The sequence below is a fragment of the Paramormyrops kingsleyae genome, chromosome 6 (assembly GCF_048594095.1).
Source record: "Paramormyrops kingsleyae isolate MSU_618 chromosome 6, PKINGS_0.4, whole genome shotgun sequence".
NCBI lineage: Eukaryota > Metazoa > Chordata > Actinopteri > Osteoglossiformes > Mormyridae > Paramormyrops > Paramormyrops kingsleyae.
The window spans coordinates 21,789,388-21,803,863 of NC_132802.1; the positions used below are offsets into that span (position 1 = coordinate 21,789,388).

At 39.0% G+C, this 14,476-nt stretch overlaps 1 protein-coding gene across 3 annotated transcripts; it reads left to right on the top strand.

Annotated features, from left to right (window-relative positions):
• The first annotated feature begins 2,024 nt into the window (after window positions 1–2,024).
• LOC111842324 (uncharacterized) lies at window positions 2,025–12,151 on the top strand. 3 transcript variants are annotated; one of them, XM_023808826.2, is made up of 9 exons: window positions 2,025–2,129; window positions 3,884–3,960; window positions 4,295–4,333; window positions 7,700–8,026; window positions 8,237–8,539; window positions 8,898–9,212; window positions 10,922–11,074; window positions 11,178–11,246; window positions 11,450–12,151. In XM_023808826.2, the coding sequence occupies exons 2-8, from the start codon at window positions 3,933–3,935 to the stop codon at window positions 11,213–11,215; spliced, it is 1,203 nt and encodes a 400-aa protein (XP_023664594.1). In that variant the 5' UTR covers window positions 2,025–2,129; window positions 3,884–3,932; the 3' UTR covers window positions 11,216–11,246; window positions 11,450–12,151. The 3 variants fall into 3 exon arrangements, with proteins under 3 accessions (XP_023664594.1, XP_023664593.1, XP_072568984.1); XM_023808825.2 differs by lacking the exon at window positions 2,025–2,129 and adding an exon at window positions 3,524–3,665; XM_072712883.1 differs by lacking the exon at window positions 2,025–2,129 and having other exon boundaries at window positions 3,878–3,960; window positions 5,142–8,026.
• The last annotated feature ends 2,325 nt before the right edge of the window (window positions 12,152–14,476 follow it).

Sequence of the window (14,476 nt, forward strand, 5' to 3'; positions counted from 1 at the left end):
GCAAGTCGAGTCTGAAGTCAATTTAAGAGCGTCTCGAGTGTGAATGGAGTCCGAGTCACAAACTTGAGTCCCCATCTCTGCATCAGATCTACTTATGTAGTTTATAGTAACTCTCCTGGAATAGAAACAAGTGTCACACACATCAAATAAACATCAGCAAAAATATTTTATTTTTAATGTATTTCAGTAGGTTTGAAGCTTACGCAAAGCTTTATCGTTCTGTTATGCCTATACATTTGACACATGTGAAATCAGGCTTAAATTCACCTTGGAGGTAGGGTCTATGTTTAAAACCAGTAATCTTTTTGGTGATGCTTATTTGATATATCTGGTTTCTATTCAAGGAGAGCTACTATAATGTATTTGAGTATGTTTGAAACTGGCACAATCCTTTGATTTGTGTCATGCATTTTCATTTTACCTATGTAAAATATTGCCAAATTTAGATTTGGGGGGACTATATTAGAAACCCCGAAAACTTTTTGCTCATTTATTTGATATATCTGACACCTGTTTCTGCTCAAGCACAGATACTAGAATGTTTTACTGTAAGTAGGTTTAAATATGGCATAATCCTTTATATTTGTGTTATGCATTGCATGCACATTTAGTGTTTGTGGTATATTTTTATAGTCAGAATTTTTTTTTATGAGTTATTTCAGAAATGTAAATCTATTTTCTATTGTTGTTCTAGAGTTTACAATATTTTAAAGAAAATATTTGAACGTTTTTTTAATCTTATATTTGATTCTATCAGCTGAAAATTGGCGATTGGAGGGAGCGGTGGCACCGGCTTGTCATCTCCCCCCCGCTCCCCGTTTGTGTTTCAGATTTAACTGTATTTGACTCTCCTTGCCGGCCCCTGGAGGATGGGCTCCCCCTTTGAGTCTGGTCCCTCCCAAGGTTTCTTCCTTCTAGGGAGTTTTTCCTTGCCACTGTCGCCTATGGCTTACTCACTGGGGGCTTTGGGTGGGGATGCTGTAAAGCGCTTTGGGACAATGTAATGTTGTGCTAATGCGCTATACAAAAATAAATTTGATGTTGTTGTTGTTGAAAATCATTTGGGTACATAATTACGTGTGCATAAACTAAAACCATCAATATTGGGGTCCAGAGTTGCTGCATTACTATTTTGGCAGGGGGAACCAAATATCCTGGATGTCAGGAAATAATGATTCCCCCTTACACTTGGGCAAAGAAGCATAGGAGATGAATGGAAATCATTTAGGTACATAATTACATATGCATAAAGTAGTATCAAAAGTATTGGGCTCCAGAGTTGCTGCCTGTGTGTTTCAGAAAGGGAACCCATATATTCCCGCCTTTAGCTAATAATGCTCCCCAGGGGAGTTTCTAGATATTGAACAAACAGAGACGAAGTCAAGTTTACCTGGGGCTTCGGAGTTAAAATACTCGATCGGGGTTATAGCCCCTAGTGATCGGACGACCTTGGCTTCCCCCTATCTACGCACGTATGGTTGCTGGCTGATGTTTACATTACCATTTAAACAGATCTGTATCCTCAGTTTCGTGTGCTGTAATTTCTGTATCTGTGTATCTGTGAAACCATGAATCACGATGTTTTCGTAGAACTGAATTACGTCTGAATGCTTACAAAGACAACGTTGTCAGCAGTATCTGGTAAATGTAAAGAGTATAATGCTACAATTAATATGTAATTAAAATGAACAATATCACACGGAATGTCACGCATACTAAAGATGAAGTCCCACAAGCAATACTACCGTTTTCTGTATTTTCCCAGGAATCATCTTATTACTAACGATTTAAATCACTTGAATTATCTTTAAAAATACACAAATATTGAAAAGACATACGATGTTTTTCATAAATGGTTTAACTCAACACGTTCGTAGAACGATATTAAGACGACAGTGAAACTAACCTTTATTTAACTGTCTAACTACAAGGTAGCGTATGGTGTCATAATTCAAATCGTCGCGCGATAGGGGGAACATGGGGGGACTGAATTTCCAGTAACACTTGCGCTATTTTCTAAGCAGTGATACTATTTGTGTGTGGAGTTCGGTGTAAGAAAATAGTTCCTACGTTAACTTGCTCACTACAAAGTCGGTGGATTATCTTCTGTAACCGCGTCATGATTCCTGGTAAGAGACATTACTGTTCAAATGTATTTTTTGTGCTTTAATCACAGAGGGAATGTATTCAGTCCCATTATGTTCGAAAGAAACCCGGCCCACATTTATACTGCCGGCGTTTCTCCAAAAGTAGACCAACTCCCAACAGAACGACCTAGATGGATATATACCACTATATATCCTATATAAGTCTGTCTAAAACATATATATTTTTTCAGTTTAGTAGTGAACTACCCCTTTAAATACCAGTTTCCTTCTCAATATTAATTTTATTTTGAGTATTAAAGTGATGTGATTTATGTGTTATTGGGGGGGACATTTCCCAGAATGGCGAATATATATGGTTTTTGGATGAGTCTGCCGCAGCTGCGGACACCTTCTTGTTAGCGCGATAATTCAAAAAGTATAAGACGGATCTTATTCAAACTTTGCAGAGACATTGTATGGGTGACGAACTGGAAATCGTCAAAGTATGAGACAGATCGAAGCAAAAGTGAAGCAGCCGTACATGGTCATATCAAAGAAAAGGGATTTGTTCCTTCAAAATTGGAATATGTACATTGTCATTACGACGGCATGTACTTGCTTTATTTTAGTGAAGTGTGAGCATATGACAGACATCCGAAGTCTCCCGGAAGTTCCGGGAGTCTCCCGCATATTGATAGCGGCTCCCTGATGCCCGCAAATTGAATAAAATGTCCCGGAAATTAGAGCAAGCACACAAGAGCATGCGCGCGAGACAGTAACGTGTCCATCGCGCACTTGAGAAAATCGCGCGCACGACGGAATGAGAGAGAGAGAGAGAGAGAGAGAGAGAGAGAGAGAGCGTGCGTATGTATGGATCCCTGCGTGTGTGCCTGTTCATGTAGCCCGTGCTAGACAGACAGCATCCTTATTGGTCTACTTAGCAAAATAAGCCAATCAGATTTCAGTGCGGGCGGGCTTTTATTAACTTCTCGAGGACCGAAGTTATCGGTTCAGTGGAGCCTTCGAAATTTAGTGTGCTGACTAGAAAAAATTAATTAACAAAAAATTATACATATGGCCAATGTAGAAATTCTCTTGTGTGAAATAAAGTCATTTCCCTTCTTGGCGGGGGAGACCTCCCTGAAATGAGTTTTTGCAGGTTGGGATGTCTGATATGATATGTACGTTACGTATAAACCAGTAGGTGTCACTAGTGTAAAAGTGTTGAATAATGAATGGCTTTGATTAATCAAAATTTTGGCGAATCAGTGAGCTGGAAAAACTCTGCTTCACCAACCAATACTAATATTTAATTTTTTAAAAATAGATTTTGGTGAAAATATGTTGAATACGTGTAGTCCAGTTATTGAGCTTATACAAATACAATTTAGCACAGAAGCAAGTAGGCAATTTTAGGCGCAGCCAATCCCGGGACAGTAGTCGCGTGATAATGACGCAAATTGTTGTGGTTTGTGAGTCACGCGGTGGTGCACCGTCCCAGTATCGGTGCTGCGCTTTTTTAGTCTCTGTGCTTAGAAATATGCAGCGTCGCCGCCTGAAAAGGAGAAAATAACACTTGTGAGTATAGTATTACTTGCATATACCATAATACAATATAATACCGCTCTCTGCGTCTTCTTGGTTGACTTGTCCCACCCGTGTTGGAATAATGAACAGTGTACTGCTGCTATCAATAATTTTTGAGATAATTTGTTACAATACTAGCAGACTACACAATTATAGTTATCAGTATAGGCAAAAAAATATTATCTTGAATTATTTTATGTTAATTTCAGTGATGGTTAGAGGAACCTTTTTCCGAGGACCCTCCTGTCTAGGACCAAAATGTTGAGGATTCTTGTTCTAGCATTAGGTGAGTTATCCCGAGACGCTTTAGCGTTGCTGTGCTGTTGGTCTTATGTGGCTGTATGTGACTGTTAGTGAGAAAATGGAGATAGGTGGCCATTTAATGACATGAAATGAATTAATTACTAATGTGGATACTGCAATGCTGTGAACAGTAACAGAAGGATCTGCATTTTATTGTATTACAAATTCAATTTTCTGTTGAGATCCAGTCATATTTATTAATACAAGCTATTAACTGCCTGTCATTACGAACAGCAACCATAAACTGCTGTTTTAGTGGTTTTCCCCTAATGAATATAAAAATGATGACCTTCTTAATTCTGTGTTGATTTTCCCAGGCTGTATTCTTGCTTTTGTGGAATTTGTTGATGTTTCCGGTAAGTAAAATATATTTCTTAAGCCTACAGTGCTACCATGAGAGAACTTGGTGAATGCCTGACCATTCAACTTAGCGTTTTAAATAAATATGTTATGCATAATGTTTATACAAAATTATCCTGCATCCATAATCTCTGTAAATTATTTAGTACAGGGTCATGGTGAATCTGCAGAGAGCCTATACCAGGAAACCAAGAGTGTGACAGGGGACCCCAGGGCTCTATAACACAAATTAGAGACACTAGTGTACCCAGAGGAAACTCACACGGCACAGGGGCATGGGAAGCATTGTTTAAGTGGTGTTTTTGTTTTTCAAGTAGTCAAATGTTTATAAACATTTTTTTTCTGAAGCAGTTTGTAAATATTTTCATTTTCTTAGTGCCATTATTTTAGTCATTTGAAATTGACGCAAAATATTTGCAGTAGCTGTAGCTGCTTTGTGGCTAATGTGGAATCAGAATCAGAATAGTGTTTATTGCCATGTACGTTCACACATACACAATACACATACACACACACATAAGGGTATATACAAGTACTAATATAAATAGATAGAATGTGAAATATGATATAGCAGTGGAAATATATACATATTTACATATTTAAGATACTAGGATGAGGAAAAAGTATTTGAGCGAGTGTTCCTGGCCTTACTGATGAGGCAGGCTGCAGTGGGGAAGAAACTGTCCCTATGGCGTAATGTTTTGGTCCCAATGGACCGCAACCTTGTGCTAGAGGGGAGAGTTCGAAGGAGTTTGTGACCAGGGTGTGAGGAATCAGCCATAATCCTTCCTGCTCTTTTCAAAGACCTGGACTCATACAGGTCCTGTAAAGATGGAAGGTTGCAGCCGATCGTCTTCCCAGCAGAGAAGGATTGCGATAGGTGGATTTTTGTTATGTTTACATTGTTTGTTTTTTGTTTTTTCCCCTCAGTAAAAAAGCACAGTAGTTGATCAGTGTTGAAGCCATATGTCTTTAATGAGAAATTAAACTGTGGATAATACCTTCACTAGTAAGAAATAATGAAACAGTGAGGCCCCGGTCACAGCTGATTATGGAAAATTTCCAGGACAGATGGGTTGCATGTTCTTGGGTTCTGTATGTTGTATCCCGGCCAAATCATTATATTAAGGAAAGATTCATGGGCACCCACCCTCAAACTGTCCCTCTGGGTATTAGTTTATCACACTGTGCAGTGCTGTTTTTCTGTACCTGCCTGTCCTTCACATAATCATAGTCATTCCATTTGAATTCAATAAATTTCCAAATAAGGTTTTGCATCACCGGTTTAGATTTTGAGGAATTTGGCATGTGCATTGCAAGTACCTTCCAGAGCTCAGAAAGATTTTTTATATATATATAGGGATTTTTATATATATATAAAAATCCCTATGAAATGTAGTGACTTTTATATACTGCAGGTAGCAAAAAAAGGATAACTGAGTGTTTTCTTATGAGCACTAACGTTTGTACCATTACTGCTGCATAGCTCAACTATAGCTCATTGGAAACAGCAACATGAGTACTTTTTTCTTAGTGTGGATAAATGTAACTTTTGCATAAGTTTCTTTGTCAAGGCCAAATTTCATCACATAATCTGTTTTTTTTTTTCTTTTACTTTTTACAATATTATGAAGAAAAAAAACAGTGAAGGGCTGAGAGTTACAAGTCAGTTTCTTAAGTGTACAATTTACACTATTTGTGTGTAAAACATTCACCTGTTATTTGGTCCCCTTCATGAGATAAGCACCCCAAAGGTGTACACGGTTTCTAAACAATGCTGTTTTTGAGACTCAAAAAATATAGGGGTTAGGGGCAATACAGTATTTTTTTTGGGAAGGGGACTAAGTTAACAGGTCAAGAAAAGGCACTATATCTCAAAGGTAAAATTAATAATAATAATAATAATAGTAATAATAATCTCTTGTCTGGTAGATATGAGTAATTCACAACAAATCAAAAACGGTGACGCAAAGGGCATTTGTTAAATTAATGGAATGACCCGTAATGTTTTCGAATGATACTTAAATGTAACTTTTGCATAAGTTTCTTTGTCAAGGCCAAATTTCATCACATAATCTGTTTTTTTTTTTCTTTTACTTTTTACAATATTATGAAGAAAAAAAACAGTGAAGGGCTGAGAGTTACAAGTCAGTTTCTTAAGTGTACAATTTACACTATTTGTGTGTAAAACATTCACCTGTTATTTGGTCCCCTTCATGAGATAAGCACCCCAAAGGTGTACACGGTTTCTAAACAATGCTGTTTTTGAGACTCAAAAAATATAGGGGTTAGGGGCAATACAGTATTTTTTTTGGGAAGGGGACTAAGTTAACAGGTCAAGAAAAGGCACTATATCTCAAAGGTAAAATTAATAATAATAATAATAATAATAGTAATAATAATCTCTTGTCTGGTAGATATGAGTAATTCACAACAAATCAAAAACGGTGACGCAAAGGGCATTTGTTAAATTAATGGAATGACCCGTAATGTTTTCGAATGATACTTTGTGACAAATCTCCCTTCTTTAGGGCATTAATAAAGTGAGTTGTCCAGTGGAGAAAACAAGGAAATTCTGATTTAGAAACACTGTTTATTTATAATTTATTTGTGGTTTAAAAGTAAGTGTAGTACTTTTGCCTCACCATACTTTCCAGCATGTTTACTAATAGGATACACAAAACAGATTTTCCATAGTTTTGGAGCAGTGTGCTGCTGAAAAAACATTTTTTAAACAGTTAAGTTTAAATTTTAAGCCGGTCCTGCTGGGAAATATTAAGTACTCTATTGTGTATTTTGTGTGATGTACAGTGCTCAGATGATGTCTTGGGATGCTTATTTAATTCAGTAAAAATATTACAGATTTATGGCAAAAAAAATATTCTTTTGTTTACAAAAATGTGTATCAGTTTTGAATCAACTAGTAGTTAAATAAAACCATTAGTAATAAAACCAGTAGTAATACATTGAAATCCAAATTATTGTTCAAAAAGAGCTGTTCTAAATTAAAAAGGTGATTGACAAGCAGTTTCATTGGGTGCTTTTTAATTAGTAACACCTTTGTAATAACATGAAACGCCCAACAATTGTGCTTGGTATCCATTTGGGAGCCAATAACTACAAATGCAATTAATAGCAAAATGGCAAGAACAGAACTGTAATGAGTCAGTCAAAAAATTATGACACTTAAGAAAATGTCTGTATGGAAGATAAGGGCAGATATGTTAAACATTGCTTGTCAATGATATTTTGTTATGAAACTAATACATTTAACTGTTTTACTGAATTAAGCGAGCATCCCTTGACTTTTTGTGAGCACTGCATGTGATGCGTTCACTCACTGGAATGATGATCATCAACAGACCATGCACACGTCAGAGTGGTGGGAGGAAACAGCGCCTGTTCTGGCAAGGTGGAGATTTATCTTGGACTCCAGTGGGGCACTGTATGTGACCAAAGTTGGGACCTGAATGATGCCCATGTGGTGTGCCGAGAGTTGGGCTGTGGGCCGGCCATCAACTCTCTTTCTGGCGGCATGTATGGGTCGACCTACGGAGCAATCTGGCTGAAAGGTGAGCCGTGTTCTGGTCAGGAACACAACCTGGCTCAGTGCTCCAAATTTCGGATGTGGAGCTCAGCCAGCGACGAGGTCTGCAGTGAGCACAACATTGCAGGGGTGCAATGCTCAGGTGAGAATCCAGGGGTGCATTCAATATCATGTCCTCACTCCTACGGCTTCTTGCACAACCTTGTGTATACTGTACTTTTTAAAAAAACCATATGTTATATTGAATCGGAATACTGTACTATGTCGTATTAAATCCACTTCTCAGAAATTGCCTTTTCTGTCGTCTGGTTTTCAGTGTCACGATGACAGCCGCATGCGTCTTGTCTTACAGTTGCGTTAAAGAGACCTACGCTTTCCCTGCTTTCTGCTTATTCTGCATACTCTACTGGAGAAGCAGTACGTTTCAGCTGCACGGCTCCTTCCAACCACTACGCTATTTTTGACTTCCATCTGTTTAAGAGTGGTGCTGGGACACCACTGGTAACCCAGGGGACTGGAGCTCCGCGAACTCGGGCTGAGCTGACGCTTTTTGATGTGGATGCATCATACCAGGGCAGGTACACCTGCCTGTACACTGTGCAAACTGGAGTGGCCTTTAATTCGCCTGAAAGCAACTCCATTGACATCATCGTGTGTAAGTTCACTCCTTGTTTACTTCTGAGATTTTTGGATGGTGCGTAGTAGGAGAGAATCGGAGCGCAATTGAATTGTGCTACTTCAGTAATCTGATCCGCCATCGTGGCTGATTCAGAAAACAGCTTGATTTCCAATATTTTTCAAATGTGGCATGAATTGTTAAAGTTTATGTCCACAAATGTCATAAAATATAAAATAGTGTATGATGTCATATCTGCACAGAATTGGTATTTAAAGGTTCTAACACTTTCAGCTACATGATATGGTGTTTTTTTCCTTGGTTTCCTTGGCAACATAATGCCTGGATGTCCAACTCTCAGATCTCTCTTGATTTGATTTACTCTTTCTCGTCTTAGTGGACCTACACACGCCACAGATCTGGTACAACACTTCGGTGGGGGCCCCACCTGGAGGGGTGACCCGGGGAGGCACATTGAACATTACCTGCTCTACCTCATCATGGTATCCAGGGGGCTTCTTCCAGCTCCGGCTGATCCGGTCCAATGGCACAGTGCGCCACTCTGTATCTGCCCCCAGCTCGTCCCGCACCTTTTTCTTCCCAAATGCACAGGCGCCCCTTGAGGGCTACTACCGATGTGCGTACCATATTCAGATGGGGGGGCGCACGTTCATCTCGCGGGAGAGCCAGCCCTTGCCGATCTCAGTCAGAGGTGAGTTATGGCAACCTGTAGCATGCAGGCAGCCGACAGAACCAAATGAACTCCAATATTGCTGTCGAGTAGGCACATCGATATATGCAGTCCTGGTCAGAAATATTGGTACCCCTCCACTGTAAGTACAGAACTTAGAACAGCTTCAGAAATAGATGCAAATGAACCAATTTTGTATAATCAGAATAATAAATGAAATGTGCAAAGTTATTGAACAACAACCACAATCACAAAACTGTTATATAGTGAAATAAAAAATATGGACATAAAATATGTGCTGGACACAATTATTGGCACCCATGAATATTTGGTTGCAGAACAGTGACGGCTTCTGAACATTTCTTGTAGCATGTCTGTAAGCTTCTTGCATCCATTTGCTGCTAGTTTCTGCCACTTTTCTATTGCTAAGCATTCAGGTTCATTTAAATTTACAGAAGTCCTTTTAGCTCTCCAAAGCTTTTCAATGGAATTTGGCTCAGGACTCATTGCTGGCCAGTTTAAAACAGGGCATTCCTGGGCATTCCTCTTCTTTCTCTTGTACTGCTGGTTGTGTGCTTTGGGTATTTATTCTGCTGAAAGACCCAAAACTTCAAAGGTTTTTGGGCACTGGATAACACATGTCACTCTGAAATGCCTTGGTAGTCTATTGATTTCATTGTTCCTTTGATACATTCATTGCCTCCAGTACCAGAGGCAGCAAAGCAGCCCAACAACATGACAGAACCTCCACCATGTTTTACTGTAGGTAGGGTCTTCACTTCGTCACCTATAAACACACTGCTGCACTACTTTCCTAAAGAGCTCTAATTTGGTTTCGTCTGTCCACAGAACATTATCCCAGAAAGGCTGTGATTTATCTAAGAAGGTTTTTGCAAACATATGTCTTGCCTTTTGTGCCATTCTTTCAGTAGTGGTGTCCTCCTTAGCCTTCATCCATGGAGTCCTACTTGGGTTAGTGTGTGGCGTATGGTACAGTAGACATCATCACTCCAGGTTGCACCAGGTCAGCCTGAAGCTCTTCAGATGTCTCGCATGGTATTTTTTCCACAATCCGCACCAACCTTCGCAGACTTCTCTCATTGAGTTTCTCCTTAGCACCATGTCCAAAAAGCATCTTAACATTTTTATAACTGAAGCTTCTTGATAACGTTATGAACTGTTGAAACAGAGGTTTTCAGTTCTTTGGGAATTGTTTTGTAACCTTTGGAATTGTAGCGTGTTGTTTGGAATTGTAGTGTGTAAAATAATAGCAGTTCTGCTGCTCTCAGACAGCTCTCTTGTCTTCACCATTGTGAAAAAGAAACTAGAAGCAATCAGCCCCTTTTTTATACAGTAAAGTATAATTCATTGCTTAATTCAGGTCTTGTTTGTTTGTTCCTAGTTTGGTTGAGGAAATAATTTAAAATCATAAAATGGGTGCCAGTAATTGTGTCCAATGTACATTTTATGCCTGTATTTTTTATTTCACTATACAAAAGCTTTGTAAGTTTAAAGTTGTTGTTGTTGTTAAATAACATTGGACATTTTATTAGATAATCTGATTATACAAAATTGGATCATTTACATTTATTTATGAAGATATTCTACATTCTGTACTTACAATTGAGGGCTGCCAAAAATCCTGACCAGGACTGTAGCTACCAGCCGTTGTTATCAGAAACTGATTTATGTTCTGCTTAGCATGTGTTCTTCTGCCCTTCTATTCTCAGACCCAGAGCCGCTGTTAAGCCCAATGGCAGTGAGCTGGTTAGTGTCAGGTGTAACATTAATTGTGGCCATATTTATGATTCTCATCACTGCATGGGTACGGTATAAGAAGAAGAAGAAAAAACCAGTTGAACTGGAAAGAGACAGTAGGACATGTAAGTGTTTCTTCAAGGCTTACAGCTTCTGTCACTTGAATTTAAAGTTTTGTTTGACCTGTTCCTCAGAACTTGTATAATGTTCGTCTTATTTTTCTGTTAGGTATAGACAACACCTATGTATCATTGCCAGTTAAGTAAAGGCAGGATCAAAGCCCAAAAAGCATCAAAGGTAGGCATGTCAAGTATGACTGTCATTGTAATGTTTCCATTTTTTCCATTTTTCAACTACTGTAGTAATTGTGTAGTAAGTGACCTTTTTTTTAATGAACCAGTTATTGCTGCCACCTTCTGCAAACTTTGCTCCACTGTCTGAATGAAACTACTGTGAGAAAGAGATTATTCATATTATGTTTCACTGATTTTCATTTTTAGGTACTGTGGATGAAACACATACTCAAGAAGGGTGTGGTATTCTTGGAGTTGGTAGTGGCCAGCTGTCTTTTGTGACTGGAAATGGGTCAGTTGGGAGAGACGCTCCACACGTTGATCTTGCATTATCACCTACCTTTTATGAATAAATGATAGAGGATTCCATCCTGTTGTAAAATAACACTGAATGGATCATCCATATCATTGACTGCAAAATGCTGTCTTGGTGCCCAGTAAGATGCCAACTCCAGCATCAGTGATGTCAGAACTTCAGATGTTCATTTCCTGGGCACCAGGTTCTGATGAAAATCTCCCTTTTTGTGGGTCCTTGGCAGATTCTTCATCAATATTTGTCTGTCTAATCAAGAAACATCTCCAGGTTTCAAATATTTTGGTTAAGCTTTACATTAACTGCACCTTCATAATGCCTCTGTAATGCATCTGTAGAACATTCAGTGCACCTTCATAATGCATTCATAGAACATTATAAAAACCTGCATATACACTGGCCCTTTACAGGTAATATTGACCACCCCTAGGGTAGACAAAATGCTGAATATTTTTGTTTACATCATTTAAGTACAATGTCAGCAGTAGAATTCATTGCTGTTGATAGGAACCTATAACATGTGTACCCAAACACGTTGTTTCATTGTAGTTATCCTGTTTAATTATACCTCTGTGAAATAAATGTATTGCTCAGTGTTTGTGCTGCTTGTCATAAATACTAATTTATTTTCTAGTCTCATAGAATTTGGGTATGAGGATGCTTTCTTAAGCTGTTTAATGTTATTCAGCCATTACATTGTGCTTCTACGTTGTACTTTAAGAAATTTTTCTCTACTATTACTGCAAAGCTATTAATGGAAGGAATAGTTTTAATTGTATTAACTTTTATTAAGTTTTCTCACTGCAAAGATTTCTGACATTTATTTATTTAGAAAAGAACAGAAGATAACCATGAATATATCCAATGCAAAAGAATACCAAAAATAGGTCAAAATGCAGTGTGGAGGTCACTGTATGTCCCAATTACTAGGGGTGCACCGATCAATCGGCGCACCGATCGATCGGCCTCGATCACGTTAATTTGAGGGGATCAGAAATCGACCATATTCCCATGAGATCCACCGATCTTAGTTATATGCTTTTAACTCTTTGGGGTCGAGTATGTCGTCGACGACATCGCGTACTTTTCGCGTCTATTTCAGTTTATAAATATCTCGCTGAAATCTTAATGTATAATCATGAAAAAAACGCTGGCTAAATCCGTAATCTGTCTTCTTTTCAAAACGTCCATTGTCGGAAGTATTAAAGTTTTTTTAATTAGGTTAAATCGGCAAAAAAGTAAACCATGTCATCTTACTTTGTTTTACCTGCATCGGGGGCGTGTAGTACCGCTCTCACCCGAAGATCGCTATTCACATTCTAAATAGCCGCATTAGCGCGTATTCAAATCGCATTCGCATGGTAATTTGATTAACAGCGCAACGGTGAAACGCGATCCAGATACATCCCCTTCAGCGCCATAAAAGGGGGTTGGGGACGTGGCCAGGTGACAATGGCTCATTCATACACATGAAAGTTGCTACATATTCAATGAAAGGAGCCAGAAATAGTTACATGAGTTAGGTTTTTCTTATTTATTTATCCAAATTAATGTTGCATCTACACCATTTAGTCATCTTCATGTAGCCAAGACTTTGGTGATCAGATATCTGGGATCAAAACAAACTGCCAGCATTGCTTACTATGTACTTTTATAATGTTTCTGCAAGTGTTCCAAACTGCATTTTGCAATGTCTATACTTTGATGTCAAATTTCAAACTTAACAAAAATCTGACATATTTACAATATATATTAAAATAAAGATGAGTGTAATGGCAAAACAAATATATAAGAAATAATTTATTTGGCATGAATTAAGTGTGATGAAATGTGTGATCATGCCCCAGTCAGTGAAAGTGTGTTTCCTACCCCTAGGCCCCAGAGGGTTAAATCAGCCTTTTCTCCCATTCCCGAGAGAGGTGCAGTGCAGGCTGCCTCCCTCCCTATTTTTTGGACAAGTGTGTCATAACAGCTATATATATATTTTTTTTTTTTACAAAATTAGAGAAATTAAAGTCTGGAAGAAAAAATATGATTTTGTAGTTCAAACAGCAATGCTCATTTATATGTTCGTTTATATTTGAGGACACTACCTCATGTTTTGTGAGTATTCATATCAATTTACTCAATAAAAATGGAAACATTGAAGTAACTGTCTTTTAGTTATGAAAGAAACAAGATCGGCAAAAAAAAATCGAGATCGGCAGGTAAGGTTGCCTAAGGATCGGTGATCGTTGATCGGCCAGAAAACTGCAATCGGTGCACCCCTACCAATTACATTAATTAAAGTGAATTAAAATTATTTACAATGATAGTACCGCACAGGGCATGCCGGTATGTAAATAATTTAAGTCCTTATTGCCTGGCCACGCAGTATCAAATGGCACACTGAAGCAGCTGAAGAACTTCCTCGAGCCCCTCGGCTGTGGTCACTGCGCTTTTATCAGAAACCGTACTACTCTGGCCACTTGGTAAAGTAATCCATAGCCATGAGTATGTAGCCATAACTGGAGTCAGAACAGGGAAAGGGGCCCAGCATGCCCCCACCCCAGCGCTGTGTTATCGGCACCCCCACCTGATATGTCTGCAGTGGCGCTCTGGACTGGCGACTGTCCTCTCTGAGCGGTACATGCAGTGCAACATTGCTTGGTGTCTTGGCTACAGCTGATCCAATAGAAGTTGCTGTGCAGCTTCCTCAGCATCCTTGCCACTCCAAAGTGCTCACTTCCCATCACACCACCTGTAGGACCATAGGACAGAGGCTGTGGGGCACTAGCAACTGCAGCACAGGCCGGTTGCCATCCGGGGACTGCCAGCACCAGGACAGCAATCCATTGTGTTCCTTAAAGGCCCTCCACTGTGAATAGACAGCCTTGGTTTCCTGGTTGAGTGCGGAGACCCTCCCTCCATTCCAGCTGCCT